Source organism: Labrus bergylta, chromosome 5 (genome assembly GCF_963930695.1).
Source record: "Labrus bergylta chromosome 5, fLabBer1.1, whole genome shotgun sequence".
Lineage (NCBI taxonomy): Eukaryota > Metazoa > Chordata > Actinopteri > Labriformes > Labridae > Labrus > Labrus bergylta.
The window spans coordinates 20,245,809-20,273,335 of NC_089199.1; the positions used below are offsets into that span (position 1 = coordinate 20,245,809).

Below are 27,527 nucleotides of genomic sequence, written 5' to 3' on the forward strand. Positions count from 1 at the left end.
CACACTGCTGTCAGAAACAATCTACAACAGCAGCAGATTTATGATAATGTGATGTACTGTAAGTGAAGAAAAACACTGCAGCAGCTACAAGGTGAAGGGAGGGTATGTTTTCAAACTCTATAAGCGGCAGCAGATGTGAAGAACAGTCAATACACTATAAACAAATAAAGCCATATGAAGGCAGGCCAATGGGCTTTAAATCACAGGATGCCAGCGGTAGAAATGTTTTCCAGATTGGTGTTCTGTAAAGGTCGACGAGGAATGCACTTGGTGTCTGTGCTGGTTTCCTGTGTGACCATGATGAGCTACTCCGTGACACTTCAGAGCAAACGCTGACACAAAGAAAGGCCGGGATGAGGAAGTTTGGTGTCTAAAAAAGGAGTTCTGATTGTGCTCACAGACGAATGTTTATCCTTACCTTCAAGTTTCAGAGACACAAAAGATATACTTAACTCTGTTTACTTTAAGCAGCAGTGAGGATATTCTTTTGGTGTTGATTTTGGTGCTCCCTGTGGGGACAAAAGTTTAAGCCTTAAGTATAAAAATTGAATTTTTGTCTATGTTGTGCTTTTAAAATAACTGGCAACCTCTGGTTTTGGAAAATTAAGCCAATTTGGAAGTGTAAAAAACTGCAGTTCCTAGTGTGTCCACTTGAGCCTGGCTCCCAAACCAGAGGGATCCCACTGAGGTCCCTTATCAAAATGCCCAGTCGTTACAGCAGACACGTCAAATTAACTGATCAACTTAGTAGTAGGTAAACAGCTGGAGCTAAGGCGGGCCTTAAGTCTTAGGGATGAGTAAAACACAATTAAACCCATTTTAAGTGTGAGCCCATAAACATACAAGCTATTCAGACTGAAAGGTTTTTTTGGTACCAGATTGTAAACTTGATTTTTTCTGCTGTCAAAATTTACATTTTAAGATGGTGTGTGTTTGGGACTTCTGGGTCATTTGGAGGCGCCTCAAGTGGACAACTGAGGAACTGCATTTTTTGTTTTTTGCACTGCCACTCATGCTTCAAATTCAATGAAGCTTAAAATAAACAAACTGCAAGAAATCTCAAGATTTCTGCCTCTTAAAGGAAGTTCTTTCTTGCCACTGTAACTTTACCAACCATCGCTTAGTGCTCATGATGGATTGGTTTTGGGTCTTTGCAGATAATATAACAGAAGAGTCCTTTACCTGCTTTTTGTAAAGTGTCTGGAGATAACATTTGTTATGAATTGCGATATACAAATAATGATTGATATAGATGAGGATGATTTAAGTTGGGGTCTTGTTTACTTCTGCTATGACCCATGTGATGAGCACAATTCCTTACTTGACTTGCATGGAGTTAATACACTCATGACTAGAAGAGTATTTAATTAATATTTCAGGCATAATAGACTAAAAAATGTCTCGGAAGAAGATGGTTTAATGATGATGATTCGAATGCATTGTTTAAAAAATGAACTCGTTTCCTTTTTCCTGGATAACATGCTACTAGTTGCCGAATTTCGGGTGAAAATGTAGACAAAGACTCATTGTTCTCAATGACTCATGTCCCTTCCTAGGAGTCCAACGCCATTACAGAAATGATGGCCATTAAAGATAAATAAATACATTTAGCTAATTTTCTAGCTGATGGTCTGGTTTGCTTTGTAGGTCATACAGGGGTAACAGTATTCAAACAAGACTGTTTTATAACATTTAGAAACTCCTCAGAGTATTGAATATCTCAAAAATAGGTAATAATTAAAGATGTAGTAAAAGAAAAAAAGAGAGAAAAACAAAACTGAAAGGGTTCTTCTTTCCTTTAGGGTTAAAGTTCTGTCTTGTTTCTTTCTGACATCTGAGTAGAAGCTGTGATTCATGAGGACTCCAGTAGCAAAAATACTTAGCAAGCTAATACAAGCTAACAGTCTAATTAATGTTTTAGTGGGGTGACAGGACTGCTGCAGTCCAGCTGTGGCTGCTGTAACGGGCATGCCACTGAATTTTCTCTCTGGGGTTTGCAGCAAAGCTCATCTTGAGGCTCAGCGAGGGGCAAATTGCCCACCCCAACGCCCTGCTGTTTGAGCTGAGTGTTTGAGGGGACTGGAAAAGGAGAAAGGGGGGTAACAGGGAGGAAATGGGGTGATTGGGGGGTGTGGGGGCGTTGGGCACTGAGAGCGGTGTCAAATTACATGACCGTTTCTCCAGCATGTAAAAGAAGAGGTTGTGGTCAAGTTAACATTTCTCAATTTGTTGTTTTGCTACTTCTTGTTGTCTGAGAGGGTGGAGCTTTTTTTTTCTTTAACAAGTCATTATGCATACCTTCACAAGTTATTCCAGATGTGTGATTTATAGAGAGCATGAGAACTGCTAGCAAAAGTAGCTCACAAAAGTAAAGCAAAGATCCTCAAGTTGCAGAGGGGGTGTGTGGTGGGGGGGGTGAGGTGGGGGGGGGTGCTTTCAGGACCCTGTAGAAGTGTGAAAGGCTTAAATGAAACCTGTGGTGTCTTCACTACTAGGATGGCTGTTGTTGATTGATGGCCTGGCTGAGCGGTGGGGGCTTCAGGGTCACTGAAAAGGATTAATAGCATTAGCATAACAGTGGATCACACTTTTTGTTAAGAGTATGATATTCTGCTCCACGGTCTATCTCAGTAAGCCTATTAAGGACCAATGTGACACTGCCTATTGTCAGCTATCACCTTTCATTGTGTGGTGGATTACTGCTGCCGTCCAGACAGAGATTGCAGCCCAAGCCAGAGTAAGAAAGGGGTAAATAATGAGTGTTGAGCTCAGGCTGCAGCCTTATCAAGGTGGATTCAAGCAGACAATATTCACATGACAGCTATATTCCTCTGACGTCACACTCAGGGTGGGTACATCAAATTATGCTACTATGTTTTACTGCTTTGTTCAACTTTGCAAGTACAATAAACATGGGAAATCTCCCAAAGTAGAATTTCACAGTTTCCAATTTGATCAACAACTAAAAAGACAACCTAGCCTTGATGGTGGAAATCCACACGGCCATTCAAAACACATATTTGAGATTAAATCAGCAACGTTAGCTAGTAATCTACTGAAACATAAGTCACATTCAGACTGCTGTTGTGCGATATTAACACCCCTGTGATGTTCCGCCTTCAAAATGAATGTTGCGGAGGTGAAATGGGGGGACAAAGGGATAATGACTCTTGGATAATGACATCAGTGCTTTGTTACAGTGTTGTTGCAGAATTGCACTATGAAATGGGCTAAAGTTAGTAGGCTAGCTTGTCTCACTTCCTTATTGTTTGCCATGAACAAACAGTTAGCAAGAAATCTAGCAACAAGTAGTTTTAAAAGGTTAGCTGTTATTCCTAGCTATGTGGTTAGCCAGAAATCTAGTCAGGACAGGTAGATTAGCTAGTCTCACTTCCTTGCTAAAGTACCGTTAGCCAGGAACATATGAGCCAGAACTTGTAATGGAACAATTTGTTTATAGGTTAGCTGGTCATACCTTATAGCTAGCTTTAATATCAAACCATGTAAGACTTACACTGCAATGTTTGCAAGGAAGTAGCTAAATACTAACCTTAGCCAAATAATTCTAGTCTCTTTCATCATCTGATAAATCTGGAAGCAGTGAAATTAAAACAATTTGTGCAACTCTCTACTCTTAGCCTATACATGATTTACAATCTTGAACATAGCAGTACTGAATTAACCTTTTGTGAACAGCATCTATAATTCAGGTTCAAACAAAAATGTATTAACACATTCGCTTTTATGAGACAGCAGATGTTGGCGTTCAACTACTTGTTAGCATACCATTAGCATTGAACCTAGTCAGACAAGAAGTTTTTTGTAACAGGTATATCGTCCTAGCTAACATGCGTTTGGCTGGGACTTTATACTAATATTGTGTAACACTATCACTGTAATATTGACTAGGTAGTAGCTGAAGTTGCTGATTAATATATTGGAGCAGCTTAATGGAAAATGTTTGTCAGACTCCTGGGGTTATACAATAATAAACCTTGAACACAGCAATAGCCCACTGAGTTATCCTTTTCATAAACGCATCTATATTTTAAGTTAAAGCAACAAAAGTGGAAAAAGGTGGAAAAGGATTTTCCCTTTCCACTGTTTTTTAAATTTCTAACCAATCAGGAGGCGCTGAAATGAAAACCATTTATAAGTCTTGTTGTCTATATACAATTTGCAACCTTAAAAAAACAGAGCAACAACTTTATCCTTTTATAAGCGCATTCAACCTTTTCACCCTGAACTGATGTTGGACAATTGGGCGTCTTAAGAATGTGGCAGATGGAGGCACATGTTTAATGTACATATAAATGTAAACACTGACAGGTATTCAGGGAATGCTGCAAAAAGTATTTTTTTAAATTCATCCCAACAAGAGCCCATTCTCCTCCTTCCCTCCTCGGCCCTTCTCCTATGAGGGTGGGGGCACATTTGAAGGGTTAAAGTAACCACTGGAAGACGGGGTGTAGGGCAGGGCCTCAGTGAGGGAGGAGGCGTTGGAGGAGGGGGGTGGGGGGGGCTGTATAAAAAGTGACAGAGCACAAGTGGGGCTTTATCCACCCTGTCCCGCTCTGGGTAAGAGGAAACCCTTAAGTGCTCCGGCTCAGGCAGCTTCACCCTTTTCTGTCTCTCACTTTCTTTTAACTCACACCCGTCAAACGTGTGCGTGCTCAGGACCAGAATGGCTGCATCATCTGCACGGAAAACAGACGCACTCATCAAAATGCTGGCTTTTGCTTTGATTGTCATCGTTCCACTCTTCAATGGTAAGTTGTTTAAAGAGGGTCAACTTCTGTGGGATCAAATGGCCATCAAAAAGGAGGGAAAGGGAGGGACGGGAGGGGAGGGGTGGGGTTGGGGTTAGAGGAGTGTTTGTTTGAATGGGCTTTAGAGTTGAATCCAGGTTTTAACCCTACAACCCTTTTACTCTCTGGAATGCACAGATACTATCTCCACATTTAAAACAAATCAAAAACATGTTGCTGTTTTTCCTCTGATGATGCAGACAGGAAAACATTACCCTGGAGTGTACTTGGCAAACAAAGGGGGTGTCTTTAGAGGGGAACACTGCTGCAATTAAATAGAGGAAAAGGGAAGTCTTGAAGGATGATATATAGAAGATCATTTTTATCCTGGACTTAGATTTTATTTGACCAAATAACTCAGCTTTTTGCATTTCCCACTGTCCCTATACAGTAGTTAACCATATCTGAACCTCCCACTCGAGCCATGTAGGCAGTGTTATTGACCTGATTCCCACGTCTTGAAGGACTTTGGGAAATGTGTGTATTTATATTTAGCTGGTTGTAATGTGAGGCTCGCAGGAGAGTGCGTGAGAGGAGGGTGTGTTGTAAATGTGAGTTTTTCAAATGTGGTCATGCTGATATAGAGGCAGCTATAGTGAGGCGTCATGAATGACTGATGATGTTAAACTCTTTTAATACGACATGATGTAGCTCACATGGCAGATCATTTCTAATGCTGTTCAAAAATATCTACAAAACAACATTTATCTGGACTGGAACAATCTTATCTTTTGGCTGTATTACACTAAACATCTTCAATTCATTATTTCATCATTGTTACACCTCTAGGGTGTGGCCAACTCATCTCAGATTGTCTGTTTCTAATTGGATCACCAGATTCTGCACAATGCAGCCTTTACATTTTTTTTTTTTTTTTTTTTTTTTTTTTTTTACTTTTTTCACTCATCATCTTTTCCCATCAGACAGGAATGTAGTTTCCCCTCGTTTGACTTCAGTCTCGGCCTATTTTTAACCTTGTCCCAAGCCTATAAAAGTTAAATCTGATAAACATGACATAGATGTTGTTTAAAACAAGACCAAATAAGGGGATCCATTTTCTTTATGGGTCATTTATGAATATCAAATGACTGATTTTAAAGATGTTGTTCTATCTGGATGAGTGATCACACAAAACTACATTTTTAATGCTATAGAAGGAAAACTAAAAACATGGATAATGTAGTGAAAACATATCCGTCAATCTTTTTTTATTGGATAAGACAAGCTTAAATGAAAATAAACACGGGGAAAAATGTCAAAGACGTCTGAAAATGGAGCTGAGGACGGACGAGAGCTATACCATCATCCCCATTTGTCTCAGTTGTGGCTTGAAATGAATCACCCACCACATTGCTTAATTCAAACCGTATGTCTTGTTCTTATAGAAAGCTTATAGGAATGAGATCATCAGCAGGCAAAGGCAGCTGCATGTGCTTTGAAAAAAACTGATCTGCCTTTACCTCATGAAAGAGAGGCAGACAAACTTTAATTTCAGCTCTTAAGGGAGGCAAAACTCAAGCTCTTTATGTGGATTGTAGTTTTTATCTCCTCTGAAAATCACAAGCTGCCAACGCAAAGCAACTCAAAACATGTGACACGCTGTTGATGTGCCAAATGTGTAAAAAAGCCACTGAAGCAAATATCATACAGATGGAAAACAGAACACAGACGAGATAGGTCCCTTAAGTTGAATTCAAATAGAAGATAAAAAAGTCTCCTGAGACAGCCAGATCTCCCTCTCGGTGAATTATCTCGTCAGCCTGTTGTGCTGGCAGCAGGGCAGAGTTATGTAAGCTTAGGAAAGAGGGGCTCACTGTACAACTTTACTGTCATGATGAGGTCAGAGCGGATTCACAGATGTTAGCCATGCAGCGTAACGGTTGCACGGAGAACGTGGAGAGGGGGCCGTGGTCGCAGATGTTAAACAGAAGATGAACAGAAACATGGGGGGAAACCCCTGCTGGGAGTGTGTTGGAGACATCGTTTAAGGAAAGCTCTAAGAGGGGCGAGACAAAGGACTTAAAGATGCTTAGATATTTGGAAGATTTCCTTTCAAATATACAAAGAAAATGTAGTTAAGAATTTTCTTAATACAGTTTAAGCCCTGCCTGTACTCTGAAGTGGTTTTAGGAGGCTCTCTAGTTAAGCACAAAACCCTGCCCAACCTCGCTGCCAACCCTGCAGCATGTAATTATGGAAATCATTGTTTGTGTAGTTCTCATTGAAGTAACAGATGCAGCGCAGACACAATGTCAACAACAGAGCGCTTGTTTCTGTGACTAAGAAGGCAGAAAACCCCAAAGTCAAGTGTGCCAGCGGGGGCTTGAAGACAGCTGGACACACACACATACATTAGATCTTCATTCAGTCGGGTTTGTGTTTTCATCCCATCCTAATGTAAGAGAGAGAGGCTGGGTTTCCACTCTGCTCTTCACAGCTTTCTCTTTGAACTTTTTCCAATTCCTGAACTCTATTTATTTTGTGTGTGCTCTCGAACAATAAGCGCTGACATGTTGAAGCCAAACAAGCTGCTTTATCAAACGACCAGGAGGTGCCAGTATGTGCCCTGATCTGCAGATTAAACACATGGGAGGGGAAGGAAGCCAGAGTTTGAGTGTTAAATGGCGAAAGTGAGAGGACTTGTCAATTGCCCCAGCTCCCAAACTAATCTTTATTAGGCAGCCTAACACTTCGGGTTTCACAACTCAGTCAATACTGTAGCAATGTTTTGAGCCATGTATGATATGAGTACACCATAGACTGTAGAATATGGACAATGCAAAACACAATAATCTGTTCTGCTGTCGGCTGTATCTCAGGGATCTTTGCTGTTTCCTCAACATGTTAAATCTGTGTTCTGGTAAACGGATGGGTCGTGACGTCAATGAGGCGGCTCTTCCAGCCTGAGATATTGTTCAGACTCTTGCTCTAAATGGCTTCACATAAATCACATAACTTATTCAGTATAAAATTAACCAGAATACCATAATCGTACATACATTTTTGATATTAAAACTTTGAATTAAAAATGATCAAACAATATTTCAATATATATTGAAAAATGTATTGCTATGAATCAATCCACAACACTCAAAAGTCCCGAGGTCATCGTAACTTACTCTGAATTTTAATGCTAAACTAGACTTTTCTGGATCTTATTGAACAAAAACATTATAGAAACACCCTTATTAATTAATAATTAATTACGTACCAAAGAAAAACACAGGAAATTGGCTCTCAGATGTGACTTGGATTCCCTGGTTTGCTTAAAAGAGCCAATTTTCAAAAGAAACTGAGCAACAATGAAACACATACTGTAAAAGGAAAGAGGCAAATAATCTTTGCATGTTTAAAAAGTCATTTTTAGCTCAGCATTATCATGTAATAATTGTGTATAGCAGCTAAAAAAAAGTTTAGAAAACCATGAAAACCAGCAGGGATAAGAAAGAAGGATAATAAAACAAAAGAACGGTAAAAGATTTTTCTTTAAATTAAACTGTTTTTTTTTCGCTATCGCCTCTGTGTGCTGTGTGCAAGAAATTATAGATTTGTAAAAGATATAGTGCGTCTCAAATTCTTTCTGGACCAAATCAATGTTGATCCTGAGCTATTGCTTCACTCTGCAACAGGATCCCCTCACAGTCTACCTGCACACACTCAAAGCAGACAGACTCATTCCATGTAATGCACCAGGCAGCTAGACTGTAGTGGGTAACTATGAGCATGTGTGTGTTGAGTAGGGGGGGGGTGATATAATGTTCCCAATTGAAAGCAGATGGCATGTTTCCTGATTGTGCTCCTCCAGGAACAGGCATCATGCGTTCGATAAGGAGCTGCATTCGCCCGGGGGTGGGGCGGGGTTGGCGGGGTTGGGGTGGGGTTGGGTGCAGCGCTGCAGCTGAGCACAGTTGGGTGAAGTAAGTGCTGCCTGCCTGATTGAAACCATGAGATCCAGTTGCCTTTCTGCCAAGAGAGAAGAATGGGCTGGGCCCTGCTATTAATCGCTGTGACAGGAACAACAGGAGAGGGGGGTGATGCGGTGGTGGGGGGGAGGGGGGGTCAAGATAGTGGGGTCAGCGGTGTGTTGTTTCAGAGCGGGTAGAGTTGCAGAGCACGTTTAACCCTAAGGGACTAAAAGCTCCAATGTCACATTCCTCCGCATGCTAAACCCTCACATGTAGATTCTTAAAGAGTTGAAGAAGGATATTAAATCATGACACATTGAATGAAATGTGTTTTCAATAATGCAGAAGACGGTCTAGAAAAGCCAATAAAGGTAACCACAAGATGAGGAAAAAATAACACAACACATCTTCTTATGGCAATATATTTAAATAATTCCACAATAAGGTCATATGATTAACTTCTGATACTACTTTGAAATAACAGCAATCAGCTTTCTTCTTATAGTGCATTCAGAAATCACCAACATACATATTTTGGGCATAATTATGGGAGGCCAATTAGGCAAACTTAAGTCTTTACTGGCATGGCCCCTCTATTTGTTCTTTTACAATCCCCTTTCAGTTGAATGCAGGTGGGCTGGGGTTAAGAAGGAGACCTATTAGATCAAATTTCCAGCCAATCTATGCCATTGTGATGTCACAGCGCCTCCAAAGAGGTAGTTGAGTACACATTTGAGTTATAGCATGTGGCAGTAGAAGCAAAGAGAAAAAAAAAGGAATTCAAGGCACCATAATTTGTTTTTTATCTCAATTTTATGTTCAGAAAGACTGAAATAATTGTTTATCAGAATCTGTATTTATTGCCATGTACATTTACACATTCAAGGAATTTGACTTATGTTGCGTTTTGCCATATAGGAGGCACTGAAGTTACCATTAATTAGGCCCTAAAGTTAAATTGAAAACACAATTCTTTTGGCAACTGATTTATACAATTAGTTGTTGACCTAATGATCAACCTCCATGGGAATCCAAGAGCACGGCCGTTTTGGTACTCACATTCTGGGCTGTCCAACCAGTATACCTTCCCACAGTCAGCCCCCACTTGTCAACACTGTACAGGGCATCCATACATTTTCTGTCGTTAGAGACATAAGGAATATTTCCAGGACATTCAAGATAGAAAAAAGGGGCTACTTGTCTGGAGAGTGTTTATAGTAGCTGTCTTGGCCGGGCAGACTCTCACACACTCAGTCAAAGTAATTAAAACATGTCAGTTCAGCATCACCGGAACGTGCTTTGAATCTTGTCAAAGCTTCAGATTTAATTAGTGGTTTGAAAAAAAATGGAAAGAAATCATAATCACCAAAAAAAAGGATCATGTCATATGGTAACTATTGCCCAAGCATGGCAGGAAGGGTACTAGTAGGACCTCAATCATTAAGACTTTAACACGGTGGTCCAATAACATGTTCAGACCATTATCACCTCACCAGGCACCATTACACAGCACAGGGTTTCCCTTAAGCAAAGCAGGGAGAGAGTGGGCGTGTGGGGTGGGCATACAGCCATATTTTTTGGGTTCCTCCCTTTTAAACAAGACTTTTCTGTTAACCAGACCGGGACTTATTTTTGCCTCTCTTCATTGACTGTCTGTCTGTTTCAAAATTGATTTTAAGATTAAGTTAGTGTTTTTAAGGTCTCTAATGCTATGGCACCTTTGTATCTCGTTGATCTCCTGCAATACTAAACTCGTGTGAGTGCACTTAGGTCGGCCACCCAATTGTTCTTAACAGTCTCGAGATCTGAACTTAAACATGGAGGGGATCAAGCCTTTGTGTTGGCTGCTCCTAAACTATGGAACAGTCTATCCATCCATATAAGAACTGCTCAGTCCCTTGACATTTTTACATCGCTGCTGAAGACCCAGCCTTCAATTTAAATTGAACTTGACCAACCGGTTTTTAAGGATTGGAAGCTTCAATGCTGTAGTCGTAGTGCTGTGCTTAATTTTTACAAAATGTACAAAAATCTGCTCTTTCACTGCTTCTGTATTGATCAGCAACATAAAGGACAATGGATATTGACAGCCCTAAGGAACACCTGGCCATTTGACAAGTAAAAAACATAATAATCATAATTCATCAGCTGATGTTAGACAACAGCTAAACCTACCAAGCTAATGTTAGCAATCGATAGCTTTTCACAATACCATAGAAATGGCAAGAATTCCTACTTAAACATTAAGCTAACACTAGCTTACGACAGTGTTAGCTTCCAACTCAATTCTAGCTAATATTGCCAACAGCCTTACAATTCTATTTATTTGCTAGAAGATGGTTCAATGCTAATGTTAGCTGATGGCTTAGCATTCTGCAAAAGTGGTTATTATTAAATAAGAACCGACATCCATATAGTTTTCAGAACTAATTAATCTAGTTTATTTTCAGCCACAATGGGTTAAAAATAACAAGTGATTGGATACACAATGTTTGATTTGCAAACTTGGAGCACAGCAGTACAACATTTTGACTGACCTGGTGCTTTCGCTTAACATCAGAGGAACATGGCCACTATCTGACGATGGTAGAAAGAAGGTGCTTAGTGAAAGATATACAGTAGTTTATGATATTGACAACATCTCATTGCACAACATTTTACTAGTAGAAGAAAGAAAGCTTTCCATTCAAATCTTTAAAGGAACTAGAACAAATGTGGGCAGTGAAGCATCTACTTGTAGAGCTCTTAAACTTGTGCTCATTATGAGAAAACCACAAGCATGGATGCAAAGTTATGCAAAGTGGACATGTGCAGCTCTTGCATGTTTCGGCATTACACTGAAGGCAGGCAAAGCATTCTAGCACCGCTTAAGAGGAAGTGGCTGTTTCTATATGTCTCCTGTAAAGCATGTTGCTTTATATTACAGTCTGTGGTGTCGGAGGTGTGAAGGCTGAAGGCTACATCTCACCTTGATAAATGCCTGGGATTAGCTGTGCGTGACTGGGACGGGGCAGGCGGATGGGGAGGGTCGGAAGGGAAGAGGCCGTTGAGCTGCAGGCCTGTCTTCCTCCTGCCACATTCCTCCATCCGGAGTCCCAGGAGACGGGGGGTGGGTGGGGGGGCAGAGCATTTCCAGACCACAGCCATCACTCAAAGAAATATGGTGGGAAAATCTTCAAGAGGAGCAATGAAGTCAGAATCAAGGCTGTGCAACATATGGAGTCAGGGTTGATTAGGTTTGTCGTGTTTGTGCAACGATAGCAAGTTGTGTGACTGATGACTGATATCTTGGCTGCTTTCTGACGTGACACAAAGAGAAGGAATGAATGACAAGTCCGTGTGGGTTAGGGGAGTTGGGCCTAAGGGAATGTGGACATTTCTGATATACAGTATGAAATGTTTCAGTTACGCTGGGTGATAGATGACCCCTATAGCTGTGGCTCCTGCTGAGTGAGCGAGTTGAGGGTAGAGGGCAGTGATGTGTTGACGGATAAAGAGGTCAGGAAGTGTGCCGACCTCACGCAGGAAGCTTTAGCAAACACCAGGGTCATTACTGTATCAGGTACAGCACAACAGTACAGGTCAAGGCTATAAGAAAGTGACTTGCAGTTCCTCTTGCCTAAATGTACAAGGAACAAATGTTACATAAGGAAGCAATAATTCATTGTTGTTGTAGAGGTAGACTTTGTTAGTCCCAGTATCTGAAAACCCTCAGCTAAAGAGTAAGATGCTCATGGTGTATCAGCAGGTACACCAGGTATTACACTGATCCAATACTATCATTTATGAGCCCCGCCTAAATATGACATAAAGCAGCCAGAATTTTGTATATATCTACCCCTAATCACTACTGTTTTATAGTTATCAAGATGAAGCGATTTCAGGTAAATTATCCTGCAACAAAGGCAAAAACAACAGCAGGCTGGTTAAGGTTGACAATAAGGTTGTTGAAAACTAGCAAAGAGTTTGCGTAACTGTCACATGTTTGTAGGGTGTATTTGTTTTTTGGTAAATTATTTATTTGAAGTATAATTCAAGCAAAGTTGAGGTTAAAACACTTGTTATAAGGTTTTTTCTTTTAGTGTAATGATCAATGTCACGTACAAGTGGTAGCAATCAAATCACAGCTATATTAAGTTACTAATACATAGCTGTTAAAAATTACTCTGATGGAGGGGTGCTGACAAATAAAATAGTCAAGTTTTTAAGTCTAAATCTGTATCCAGAAGTTAAGGTTATGGTTTCAGAACGTATCCTGTAACAAGCCTTAAAAAAATTAAGGACTTTCCCAAACTTCATAAAATCCAGACTCTAGGTCTACAACAAAAACAAAACAATAAAAGGGAATCACTCGGATCATGCTGTTTCTGTAAATGTTGGTCGTAAGAGGCAGTTATACACAGAGGTTTAATTCCTGCAGAGCTCCGGCCTGTCAGGAGAGTTTGTTTGTGTGCAACGAGTGATGGATGGTCAGAGAGCTGGATGGAGTTTACTGGTTTTGTTGGCAGTGTTGCAAAAAAAGCAGGCTGTGTCTTATTGTGTCGGAGCTTAACAAGCATGCTTTACTTCAGAGATTGCAGCAGCCCAATTTGACAAGAGTGCTTTTTAGGTGATATAATTAGAACAAGACTCATGAAATATGTTGCTTTTGTATGGATTTATCAAACAGGTACACACAGGAGAGTCAGGTTGTCAAAACTGTTTAATACTTTACTTTTTTCGATACCAAGTGTTTTAAAACGATACAGATCACGTGGTATTTAAAAGTAGCCTACTGAATCTTAAAAAGAGCTTTAGGTCTTCAGTCATTGCTTTTACCAAAAGCTGCCCCGAGCAAAAAAGAATGAGAACACTGTCTGAGTTGCACGAATACATTGGCAACATTGCGGTACTGAAAAGTTGACAACATATTAGTAAAATATGGACAATATACAAGTGTTTGCCTGCAATCTCTGGTAAATAAAAAAAATAATAATTCAGAATATGCCAAGGACTATTTTTGTCCCAGTGGTATCAATATCATTTGATGTTTTCTAGGATCATATCAAAGTTTAAAAATCTGGTATTGTTATAACCCTACAGCGAAAATGCATTAAAATTATGCCAATCATACTGTGGTTCTCTTTGAGAAGGGAATGTGGATTCATATCCCAACCTCACTACTGTATTTCCCCAGTACCAGAGACATTCCAAAAACCCACATTGTAACCGAAACCTAAACAGCGTCAATCTTGTCTTTTTTTCGTTCAACAACACAGCTGACAGGGTGCTACCTCAAAGTCCACTCCAAATCCCCAGGTGACATGTAGTGATCACAGAGCTGAAACAACTCCTTTCAGCCTCACACTCCTGCGTGTCACAATTGTCCGAGAAAACCTGATTTATGCCCGACCATCTCACCCATTTCGAACCTCATCCTTTCCGGTAAAATAAACAGACGGACCACCCAGAGACGGCAGAGGGATGGCAGCTGTACTCTCCTCCGGGCTGTAGACTATGGGCCCTAATGGACAGACCTAACAAGGTTAGGGAGTCCTTGACCTGTTGCCGGTCCACACCCACGCTAATGCTCCTAATAGTAAAGTCAAGACGCCATGTGGCACTAAATTCTGCTACACTCTGTCTCCAGTGAAACATGAGCATGTCTACGAGGTAGCTTTCCTGCCCTTTATTGTAGGTTTCACTGGGGAATAAAGAGAACAAAATGTCCTGTTTATTTGATCCAGGGACAAAGTGTAGGTTTTTGTTTCCGCCTGCATGACAGACAGCTGCAGTGGACAGTTGCTGACTCCACTAAAAGACCTCCTCAGAGATTACTGCCCCATCTGCTTCGCACGGCACACACAGTATTTACTCTGTGCTAGTGGCACCTGTCTGTCACCATGATTTACAAAAGGAGGTGTGCGGACATGTGTCTCAGTGGCACCACTGTGTGAAGATATGCACCTCATGTGTGAAAACCTCAAGCAGTGACTGAAGACAGTGAGACTACCGGGAGGAGACAATGGCCCGATAACAATTCTCCACTTGAGTCTACCCCAAGTTTTCGATGGCTCTTTCTATATAGAGGCTTCGGTAACAAAATTATCTGGTCTAATAAACTCTTAAAAACTCATCATGGTACATTTAACTCAGATTTTCTGACATATTTAAAAGTTTTGTTTGATTACATAAGAAGATATCTTCCTTCTAAAGGAACTCCCACAATGAAGATGATTCAAGCCATGTGACATAGGGCAAAAAAAATAAGATGTGTCTTACGTTTTCAATTTCCCTTTGACTGAAGAATTTTTTGACTTTTGCAGTTAAAAACTCAGTATTTGAATGTGTAATTACTCTTAGATTAACAGGTTTCCAATTCAAGAGTTCTTAAATAAGTAAAAAACAAACAATACATTGTGCTGGTTTACTTTAGTTGTATTTTCAAACACAGCAGATCAGCATGTGTCTGGTAAACAGTGACAAATTGTGCATTATCTTTATCTTCAATTAAAGTGGGTACACTGTATGTCACAGATTTACAAAAGAGGCTTTGTTTTTTGTCATAAACAAAGCCATCACTTGAATTCTATCCAATGTGAACAAAGGCAGGAGTGGAAGGAAAATGTAGGTCAACAGGGGTCAGCACACCAACAAACCTGAAATCAATCACAAACTCAATCTGGCATCCGCAAGAAAGGCAGAGCAAGGAGTAATGAGATCTTTAGAAGTAAGGCATTATGGGAATGCTTTGAGAGTGAGGTAATTCTGTTGTTGTTAGACACAGAGAGGGAAACCTGGGTGAGAGGAAGGCAAACCTTGACTTCTCGATATTCACCTTGGTATTTGACCTGAGTGATTGAATCAGAGCGGGTCACAGACTGCAGGGTGTGGTTGCATTTTCAGCTAATTAGCAATAAAACGAGCTCTGGAAGTTATCCAGGCTATTACAACATTCGAGGTGAAGTCATTCACAGCTGACAAGAAATATCCAAAACCAAGCTTTGATTTAGTGTCTCAATTTATCAAGGACTGCTGCCTGAAAGTCATAAGACTCCTGAAAATGGAAACTGGTGTAATGGCCTTTTTGCATTATTCAAAAATGTGGAAAAAGTGATATTTTCAGTGGCACCATTGCCTAGCACCTACAGCAGCACATCTTAACAGGGCATTTTTTTTTAAATCTTTAACAGGGTCGATGGAAAGTCATACCACTCACATTTTGAAACATATTTTTGTGTATCCCATTGGCGGCCTACCTAAAGTGAGACATTGTGGCCTCAGGATCTTTTGAAAACCTCAGAATGAGAAGATTGCACCTCAAAGTAAAAGACTTCATGATGTGATCCACACATCTGAGAGCATCAGCTATCTGCTGCAATGAGATCTATCACCTAATCTGCCTCTCGGGACACAAAGAAAAAGTCATTGTGAGCTCATCAAAGGGCTTTCACACCCTGCATGATTTCATACATTAGGATGATAACTGGAGTCTGTGAACTGCTCATGTGAAGTCTGCAGACCATCGGAGCCATTAGTTACTGCCTCACGTTACAACAAATCATGCCTGCAACACAATAATCAGAAAAAACTCAGGATTCCTCTTAGTGAATATAACTACAAAACAAAACTGCAAAACAGCCTTTATCATCTCACCAATTTCTTTATAAAGATATTTTGATATAGTGTTTAAAATAAAAACAGTGTACTTGTGCCTTCATGAAAGGATAAGCGCTCATTGAAGACATCCATCATCCCAATTATGCTCCTATGCCAGACTGGTAAATTTGCATAACCTACTCCATGGCCCTAAGTTGCCACAGCAACCAAAACAGCATTACCACCTTTAAAAGACCCAGGCTGTGTTGATGCAGGCTCCAAATAGTGACAATGCCGATACTACCTACCCAACCACTGCTGGAGTAGAGCTGTGGTTCTCAACTGGCAGGACCCAAAAGTGGTTTTCAGTGAGTTGCGAAAGTGTGCCTGGAACATTTTTTGTATCAATCACAAAAAGGCTTTCAAAACATGAACAGAAGTCTTTGCAATAGTTGACAGTGACTATCCATTTAACAAGTATAAACTGCAACATTTGTGTAAAACACATCTTGAGAATAAAGGATTCTTTTTTTTTAAAGGTTTTGGCACAAGTCAAATATATTGCTTTGGCATGTTTATTATATAAGTTGACAGATTTCCCTGAGAAGCTCATAGCATTCATCCCAGTGGGAGTGAACAAGAGGTCAGAGCTTTTGGTCCTGTGGGACTAAGGGATGGTTTATTTTTACAGACTGAGCTGAGAAATAAGTCCACCAGGAGGTTATTAATGATGGATATTTTAGCTGAGACAGGTCGATTTAAGGTCACGTTGTTAGAGTTGTTGTTATGTTTGACAGCAAATCAAATCCCTGCTTTGAGACGAACACAAAGCTAATAAGAGATTTTTTATTTTTTTTCGATCACTGTTACACTAATTCTTTTTCTGTTTTTTCGCAGCAGGAGTCATGGCACAGGAAGACGACGACGAAGTTGTGACAGGAACAACGACGGCCGTGAGAGTAGCAGAGTTCATAAGAGGAGACGGGATTGCAATGACAACTAAAGCTCCAAGTAAGAAAAACTGACCATCATTATCCCTTACTTACTAAAAACAGTTATTGGTTTGCCTAAAGTATTAGAGTAACCTGAAAATGTAAGCATGGAGGAATGACTCAATGATTGGTAAAACTAGCACTTCTCACTAATAGTGTTCTCTCACGTCCTTGAGACATAATTGAGGTAATGGCGTCAGAAAAGTGTGATTTTACACTGTGTATGATGGGAGGCATGATGTGGGAGCTTCAGACAAACATACACAGCGCTGTCCTGTCCTGCTGACTGTGATTTTTAGTGACAGTGTTTTACCTCTGTTTCTATCCCTGATGCTGGCTCAGTGGTAGAATGACTCGGCCTCATCCTTTCACCTCATTTACAATGAAGGCAGTATGTGACAGAGACGTAGCAGTACCATCTTAAAACAAGCAATGTAAAACTGGCTAATGAGCGCATAAGTCTGTGCCCAGATACGCATCATGTCCATTTTGGCAGCAAGACTACGAACATTCTAGTGAAGGAAACCAAGACCAGATCTTTCCTTAAAATCTGCTGGGGTGTTAAAACCTGAAGGGATGTCCGGGCCAGGATTGGGCTCAACATTACCAGACATCAACAATAACAAAACAATCAAGCATTTCTGTAAGATCTCCTGTAGGATTCTTTAGAGCTACGCCCTTCTAAAATCACATTGATTACTTGAAGTAAGGGTGAAATTGTCATACAAAGTCATGACACTAGTTAGACGGACTAAGTCCACAGTGTCAGAGGGGAAGAACAGTGTCAGAGGGGACTTACATGACATTTTGCGCACAGCCAGATGCACATGTTCCCTTACATGTTGCTTCTTTGATTGGGAGGCCTGGACCGTTTTGTGTTTCCTCCTCATCGTTGCAATCAGCCAGGAAAAAGCACAACAGCACATAGGCGTGAGGCAGAACCTAAAGCAAATAAAATAACTGAAACCAGGTCAGTGCTGGGAAATAATCCAGTACGGGTACTGTTTTCCTGCGTCGAACGACAGATGACGCGTTGAGTCACATGTGAACAGGAAGTCCAGCGAGTCCGATGGCCCAGGCCAAAGGAGTGTTTTTTCTTTTTCATTTTTAGAAGTTTTAGGCAAATATTAAAGAAATAGCAAGTGGTTAAGGGAAATAAAACATTTCAAATTTCAAAATAATTTCTTTCCACCGGGTATACATTTGTTTCCATTCATACACATTCCCAGTGTTTGGTGTAAGTCTCAGTGAAAAGAGGAATAGTGCCATGTAGAAATTATAATTTGAATTGCTTTTGCAGGTTCAGAAGAAGATCCACAAGTCATGATGTTACCAACCATGGGCCCTTCTGATCAAACTACAGAACCGACTGATCAAACTACAGCAGCAGAAATGACAGGAGACAATGGCAACAGCGGACCTGGAGATATAGAAGTTATAACAGCTGGTGAGAACACCATGGTCACAGATGAGGTACCAACGGATACTCCCAAAGTGGAACCAGAGACCCAGCCACCTATGCCTCCCAGAGGTGACGGCCCCAACAACAACATACCACAGGTAAGACAAAGAATTGATTTTACGTTGACCACATGATGAAATGGACACAAACACTAAGTACACTGTATCTCAGGTTTACATTAACTGAAACATGTGATGTGATTGTAAGTGGAGAAGTTTAAAATTAAGATATTAATGTAGAACTTATTTCAGATACAGAGCTCAGAATAAAAATTATTCATTACAGAGTGCAGGTCATGGCCGACTACCAACTGCAAGAAACAAAAAGTAAATCCCAGCTTGGTTTGGATGATATTCTAAGTTGCTTATCAGAGATGAACTTGAGCTGAGACCGTTGCTCATATATCCATGAAGCAAGAGAAACACTGACTGTCCATCCATTTTCACAAAAACGTTTTGTTTGAATGAAGTGTTCAACAAACTGTTTACTGTTTCATGTTAAATACATCCGCCATGCACCTAACATTTTTGCTGATGATATTGTTGTTTCTCTCTGCAGCTCGTTCCACGGGTAGACGTCGTCTGCGTCAGCAAAGAGGCAGTCCAGGACAAAAATGCCGTCAGTCTTAAACTCAAGGCCCCCTCCACCTGTGTAAGTTCAGAAATAATCACTTTGTCGATTCAAGTGTGTGCTTGATTGTGGTAAAAAAAAAAAATCTGTTTAAGCTACAGCGCAGAAAAGAGAGTTTTGCTTAACATATACTGTAAGATCCAGATTTCAGTGCTATTGACTATGAACACACAAAGACACCAACTCTGCACTGATTTCCATAAATCAGCAAAACTACTAAGAAACCTCTGATATTCTGTTTACTTCTCAGGTAGAGAGAAAAGCCAAAGGGTTTCTGTTGGATGGCATTCAGGGCATGGATAGTGAGTGAGGGGGCAGAGGGAGAGGGGCACAATGGGTGGGCTCGCTGAGTCTGCTGCTGTGTGCTGATGTAGAATATGAAATGTATAGAGGCCTGAAGCAACAGTGTGGGTGTGTTTGTGTTTGGAAACACAAATTCTTCAGAGCCTCAGGATAACAGCTTTGAGGTCTGAAGGAATCACAGCGGCGGTGTGGAGCTATGAACCCAACAGAGCTTCAGCGCACATAAATAAATGCATTATTTAACATTTCAGCAATTCATACACAGCTGTAAGCAGCATACATATACAGAATATACATAGGGCTTCTTTTTTACTCAGACAAAGACGTCAAGTGCACACAGAACTAAGATTTTTTATTTAAAAGTATGTTGTTGTTTTTTTACCTTTCCTGGAAAGGTTGATCATTTTGGTGCTTGTTTCAGCCTCTGAACATGGTGCACAGGACCTAACCACAAGGTCAAACTGCACCCCCATGGTCCATATATAATACAGTCTACTGTCCCAATGTGAGAATATACTTAAAGGGATACTTCACGCATTTGCATTAAGCTTTGTATCATTAGAAATCTGGTAGTATTTTTTAATGGTTGTGCATCCCGCCCTCATTTTCCCCTGAGATGGGAAATCTTTGTATTTCTAAGTCTGAAAAGGAGCTTCCAGTGACGCAAAATGACAATTTTTGCATCACTGGAAGCTGTTGCGATCAGCGGGGTGAAACTACAACGCTAGTTCCTCATATTTTCGACCACTGAAGCTACAGACCAATCACAGATCAGTGGGTGGGAACTCACTCACAGAATTGAAACTTAACGTCCGCCATATTGCTTGGAAGCTATGCTAACAGGCTCTATGGAGAAAGCTGATAATGGCGAAAAAATATAAATATAGTGGCGAGATGGCTGCTGCATTATACATGATGATATCATCATCTACAGCAGAGAAGAGAAAAGGCTCATCTTTAAGCTTAGGTTTTCAATACCATAGTAGATCAAATGTGAAGAAAAAGATTACATAAGGAGGATCTGAAGACAAAGATAGGTCACCAGGTCCAATCAAATAGCTATGCATTCTTTAAAAAAAAAGCCATCCACTAATGAACAGCTATGCAGCGCTCCTTTAGTGAGTCAGATTGTGATGTTTGGATCAGATAACATCAGGGAAAAGGTTGTGCACAGGGTGGTGAAAGCGTGATTGGATTAGACAGACAAAAAGAACATAACAGAACAGTGAGTGGAGGGATTACAGATTTAGTGGAAGATTCAGTCAGATATCGTGTTGTGATATCGACTGAGTATTTATCATTTGAGATTTGCATTGAGCATCACTTTGGTCAATACAGAAATGATTAATTTAAGTAAACATGTCAGGTTGAAAATGTTTCAGTGCTAATTAAATGTTATCTGGGTCTCCTTGCAGGAGGACACCAAAGTGAAGATTGAAAGTGTTCTGGAGGAGCTGTGTGGTGAGGACTGTAAGCTGGAAATCTACCAGGAGGACAACACAGATGACATACTTGTATCTGGAAAGTATGTTGAAGGTCAGTAACATTCTTTTGATTTTATACAAGAGAAGATGGACACAACACCAAGCTTTGATGTTAACTTTAGTGCTAAAAGCTGGTCGCAGGATATACCGTTTCATTTGGTGACGCACTTTAATACCAATTTTGTCATCTAAAAAGTAGGCTGCGTTCTACATACTTGTGCAACCGATATGTAGCAGTATAAAATGCTGAGACATGAACCGTCATGATTAAAGTGCAGCCGTCATCATCACCTACTACGACCTGATGCCACTTTTATTGTTTATTGCCAATGGACACTGTATAAAGCTTGCTGGGATGGATGGTGAGGTTAATAAAGCTTGCCAAGTGCTGGTTTGATATTAAGACCTCTAGGCAAATTGGTCGCAGTTTGACGGGTCCACACTTCATGACTACCAGCGATGACCTTCACTACTAGGCCAAGAGCTCATGTCCCATGCCGGTAGCTGGCAGGATTGGTACTTTGGTACTAGAAAGAGCTACACAGCTAAACAGAGACAACACATTGTGGTCTTTGCTGAACAAAATGCAAATCGTCTCGCGAGGAATACAGTTTTAACTTTTTTTTTCCCTCTGGTAGACCCCCCAAAACAGATTCCATCCTGTATACTAGTTCGACTTCCAGATTGCAAATTTTAAACACCATCTAAGTAAATTTGTTGTAAAAAAAATTCAGATGTTCGCGTTCACACATGCAGCACAACCCAAAATATTTCTGAAAGTTTCAAGAATTTTGTTCATGTGTGAATGGGGCTTCACCCCAGTAGCTCAGTGGCTTCAGACAGCTCTGGCGGGCTCACTGTGTAGCAGCCCCCCTCTGACATCTCTCCACCTCTGCATGTCCACAGGTCCTGTTTGTGCATGTGTGTAATTCTGGCCTATCTGTGTCAGAGGCATATCTCTCAATAACTGATTGTAAAAACCAGAATTTCCAGAATTTCCAATATTTTGTTTTGTTATTTGCAGATGATGTGGCGGGCATGGCTAACAAGTTCAACAACGACAACATTAAAGATAAGGTAAAGTATCCATTATATCTTATACTACAAATACTCCACACATGTATATTTATCATGTCCTTTATTTATTGATATACGTTTATGTATTTAAAGTTCAGCATTATTGTTTACAAGTATGTATATTATTGATTGTTCAGTTTAGTTCGGAATAGGAGTCATAATAAACTGTGTGACCGCTATTCTGCTCCAAATGCATTGTGATGTATACTTTGATTATGTCACAAGTTAGGCAAACATCACACTGTGAAAGGGCCTGAAAAAATGCTCTTCCAGTAAAGTAAAAAGTGACACCCACAAGTCACCATAAATACAGTTGTTGATTCATAGTCGAAGTCGACGGGAAGATCCTCCAGGGAGAAGAAAAACACTCTCCCTGAGTTGAGTTCAGGCTTTAAGCTGCCAGACTGACAGTTAGTGTGACAAACAAAAAGCCCACAAACAATCCACCTCTCAGCTGCAAAACATTTCATCAAGTCTCTGCAGAACAGTCTGGGGTTATGGGTGTGTCTGTCACACCCCTATCCTGTGTCTCTGCATTCAACATACACTACATTTCCCTTTTTACTCCACCACATACTGAATGACATGAAAAGATATTCATCAGTCACTCCTTAAAGTGTGTCTGCCTGCTCTCTGGCCTCTTTATGTTTTCACACTGCTTTTAATGCCAGCAAGTTGGATCTCTTTAATAAGTGCGGTTGTTATATTTCTACCTTTCAGTCAAGATTTCAAGTGATAATATTCACCAGATTATCAAGCTCTTCTCCTGCCAGTATAGCACTGAAAGAATGCTTGACTCATAATTTTGTTCTCGTTCATTATCAGACTGATGTGGAGGAGGCTGTCGCTCGCTGGGGGAAGAACTCTAAGCTGGTGCTGGTCTCTCTGCTGCTGGCCGGTCTGCTGCTGGCTGCACTGCTGATGGCAGGTTATTACCTCAAGACCCATCGCAAGAACTCCAAAGGAGTCCGACTGGTGAGTAGAACAGAGGAGCTGTGTCATACTGTTAATACTTACAGTGAGAATGGTCCACTTTTAGATCCAGTAGATGTCGTCCTTGAACACCAGCATGAAATTAAAACAAACTGCTGTTTGTTTGGCAAAGCCTCCGCCATACTGAAGCCTCCACTCTCCTCCAATGACCCACTTCCAACCCCCCTCCACTAACGTTCACATGAAGGAGTTACTGAACGGATGGCACCATAATTCAGCATCATTAAGCGCAAGCGACTGCCAAAAATTGTCCTCGGTTTGAGTTGCAGTTGCCTGTGGCCTGCATTGTTGTTAGTGGGCTAATGTTAGCACACTTAAGTTAGCATTAAAAACACCACATTGTGTGTAAATTGACACAGAATGACCTCGATCTAAAAACGCTTATGTGACATCAGAAAAGGCATTGAGTAGTCTGTGTTATTCTTTTCTTACTTACTTACTCCTTGACTTTTACATGCAACGGGGGAGGAGCCGGAAAAATGTCACACATTCTTCCTTTTATACGCATAAAGCATGACGTTTTATTTCAGGAAACACTCAAGTTGTTTTTTAACAACATGATACCATTGATTTGATTTCTGCGGTTCACTGAGGAAATCACACACATTGACTGTTTATTCAAAAAGAGTACATGAGGTTGGAGGTCAAACATATGGTTATCCTTCAGTCTATTCCTCACTCGAAGGACACACAAGACTCACATGCTCCCTAATTAAAATCAGCATTGAGTCCTTCATGTTTTCTCTGCTGAAGCCCCTTGACAGGGGGCTACAGATGGTTTTAGTTTTTTCCCTCTCAGGCTCATTACATCACATGATAAAACACTTACATATGGAGGCGCACCCATGTGACGCTTCAGACGGAACCGGTTGTTGGATTGTCTTTGTTTGGTGTATTATTTACTGAACAAAAGTTTTTGTTTAGATTCTCCTCAAAGTTTGCATAGACTGACAGAAGCACTTCACAAACTGAAACAGCATCAGCTAAACAAAGGTTCACATCTTCACCTCGAGGTCAAAGTAAATACAACAAGCATGCGCACATACTGTAAACCCCTGCAAACGTTAAAGCAATCACCAACACCCTTCTGAGCACACGCACAGCTGAAAGTCATAAACATCATTAACGAAGAATGTATCTGTTTGTTTTTGAGCAACGTCCACAGAAACAAGTCCGTTTACAGTCACACACCTTCCTGCTGGTTTGCACGTCAGATTTGGACAGTTAGTGTTAAATGTGTATCTTCTGCGATCATCCGCTGCTGCTGGTTCATTGGTTTCCCAAAAATCCCAAATCCCAAAGAAAATCTGAGATTAAATCTTGACAATAACTTCGAAAGAACGCACTTCCTAATCAAGGCGCTAGCTTGCTAATTACTTTTAAAAGAAGCTAAAAACTTCCGCCATGAAAGAGCAGATTTTTCTGTGGCAGTCTTTTAGACTTTTATCTTCTGTGTTGCTAAGTTTATTTTTCAACGATGAATGAATTTCATGTCATCGTCTTTTTTCTCTTTTTTCTTTTTTCTTCTCTTATCAATTAGGTTTTATTTTCCATCTCTTTATTCTAGCATTCTTTTTACCTGAATGCTTTTTTTTCTGTTTACATGTCATGTTTATTTCCCAGAATGCAGAGCTGCACTTTGCATCGCATCGCCTCCCTTGTGTGAAATAGAAAAGAATAAAAATAAGAAATTAGGCTTTAACTTGTGTGCAAAAATGTTATTTATTTCATGTCTACAGTAAAAAGGAGGGTACTAGATTCTAATTGGTGAATATTAAAGGGTGTTCAGTAGTGATATAACAAGCTTTGTGCAGTATGAGGTATGAGGCTCTCTTTTAAGTGTGATTAAGATATTTGATGGCATTGGGGACAAAAAGTAGCTGAATCAGCTCTTAAATCTGACTCTTTTTTTTTTGTCATAGGCTGACACTTTCCAGGTGGACGAGGAGAACCAGGCTAACACCCTGGTGTCCGTGGCCCCCCTGCCTCAGGAGCCCCTCGACAAGCCCACGGTAAACGGCGAGTCTCCACCTGAAAACGGGAACAACCCCGCCCCCACCACTAACGGACACTCTGCCACCCAGACCCCCGTGGCTGACACGGAGATGTGAATCATGAACCCCCCCCCCCCCCCCCCCGCTCTACTGTCACTGGTTGGGACTCACTACCCACAATCCCCCTCAGAGACTCTCCACACACTGAGACAAATACAACAACAATCCACTGAATAAATACACCTCCCCCTTTTTCCTCTTCTACACCTGCATCTCTCGGGACGATGATGAAAACAACAATGATGAAGCTCATGACTATGAAGAAGATAATGACAATGCCTGTAATGTGAAAAGTTCGGGGATCACTGAGGAGTCTGCGTACGCTGTTTTGGGGACTCAGCAGGGCACTGACTGTGGTTTGTTAGACGCCCTGACTTCAGCGTGTGTGTCACAATCATTTAGAAATCCCCAAATAATGCCAAATAAGTGCTGTTGATCCCTGACGAAGAAGCCGAGAAATTTTTCAACCAATCAAGCCAGGCAGACCACCAGATTTTATACTGTTGTAAAAAGGACTGAAGCTCACTGCTTCATTTTTTCTCTGTGATTCAAGAAATGATGATCTTTGTAGCCCCTCTTGCTTTTACCTTATTTAAACCTGTAAGTGAATGACAGGCAAAAAAAAAAAAAGTCTCAATACAAAGAATGTCGGCCATGTTTTCTTATATGTCAAACTGAAATACAAAGCTAGTGATGTTAAAATTTTTGTATAGAAACCAAAGACAGTTGACATAGTGTTAGCAACAAACCAATAAGTAAAGCTCCCATGAAATCAAACAAACGTTAAAATACTTTTTTAACAAATGTGTTGCTAATACACCAATCTGGCCAGTTTGAAGGTATTCTGAAAATTTTGCAAACCATTACAACCTTCTTTAATTTTTTATCTTTCCCTTGTTACATTTTCTCTCACTTTTCCTCCTCTACCTGCTCATCGGGTTATGAATGCTGCAAGGAACTTCATTTGTCAACCGAGCTGTCGATCATGACGCATTTTTTGCATCACATAAAATATCTACTCAGAAAATGGCGACGTGGACATCAATCAGCGCTGAAAATAAAAACAGATTCTGGGTTTGACAAAAATGTATTTGACAACTGTTTTCACTTTAGACAGATGACCCTTGTCCCATCTGTTAATGTAGAGGAGGCGGGGTCTATTGCTGCAGAAAGTCAGCAGGGGGAGCTCTAAACATTTTGGCTTTACTCCGAAGCGGCTGTTTCTCCGTCCATCTTAATATACAATCTATGGTTTTTAACAACAATCTATTCTTACGATGGAAAATAGTTTCTGCCATTAGTATTTGCATTAGTAATTTAGACTTGTGTCATGATGAACAACTTAACCTTTTTGTCAGAGTTGAACTGAGATAGGTTGCAGAGTACATTGTCTATTTTTGTGGTTGTGTCTTGATTTTCATGATGTCATAGTGTACAGTGTTTTTTTATCAAAGTCTACATTTCTTTCTTATTTCTCTTCTGTTGTTGGGAATGATGATCAGCAACATTTTTTAAATAAGCACAAAATAAATGAAAAAAAGCTTTGAAATTCCAACACACCATCAAGCAGGTTCAGCATTCCCAAAAATGAAACCTGTTTTTTTTTACATCAGTGATACACATTTTTTTTTTTTTTATCTCCTCTGCTTCCATAATGTGCTGCATGTGTAAATATGCCTGCTTTCTCTGTACCTGTGCCTCACTCATAAACTGTGACTGTTTCCAATATCTCTGTGGGTGGTCTGCAGCTTACTTGTGTTGTGTTCACTTGGTATAAGAACAGAAACATTTAAATATGTTCATACATATTCATTCCTCATCACCAGTGCCAGTAAATAGTTTTTTTTATGATGTTATAAAATGCTAAATTAGACTCAGGAGAGCAATCAGTAGGCTACCACATAAACACAGAAATATTCACTCAAACAATACTCTGTGGAAAATCATGAAAAAGAAATCAGCTATAGCTCAGGCCAGTAAATACAAATGTGTATCATGAACAAAAAACTGGGAACAGATGAGGGTTCAGACATGGATCCAATGATATACTGGAGGATTTTAGCCGCTTTCACACATGCACTCCTGAAAATATCTACATAACTTCAGGAGGACTGCTACTGAGGTTCTCCTGACCTGGCTGGTCATATGTGCTCTTCACAGCAGAAGACTATCCCTGTCAGACGTGAAAGGGGACGGGGGGGTCTCTTCAGGTAAGACGTTATGTAAAAAAAAATGACTCAG

General features: G+C 40.4%; 1 protein-coding gene across 2 annotated transcripts; it reads left to right on the plus strand.

Annotated features, from left to right (window-relative positions):
• Positions 1–4,550: 4,550 nt before the first annotated feature.
• si:ch211-286o17.1 (hematopoietic progenitor cell antigen CD34) lies at positions 4,551–27,014 on the plus strand. Of its 2 annotated transcripts, none has more exons than XM_065955085.1 (8): positions 4,551–4,769; positions 17,192–17,302; positions 18,584–18,843; positions 19,304–19,396; positions 21,094–21,214; positions 22,187–22,239; positions 23,065–23,214; positions 25,155–27,014. In XM_065955085.1, the coding sequence occupies exons 1-8, from the start codon at positions 4,685–4,687 to the stop codon at positions 25,341–25,343; spliced, it is 1,062 nt and encodes a 353-aa protein (XP_065811157.1). In that variant the 5' UTR covers positions 4,551–4,684; the 3' UTR covers positions 25,344–27,014. The 2 variants fall into 2 exon arrangements, with proteins under 2 accessions (XP_065811157.1, XP_020499076.1); XM_020643420.3 differs by having other exon boundaries at positions 4,552–4,769; positions 17,189–17,302.
• The last annotated feature ends 513 nt before the right edge of the window (positions 27,015–27,527 follow it).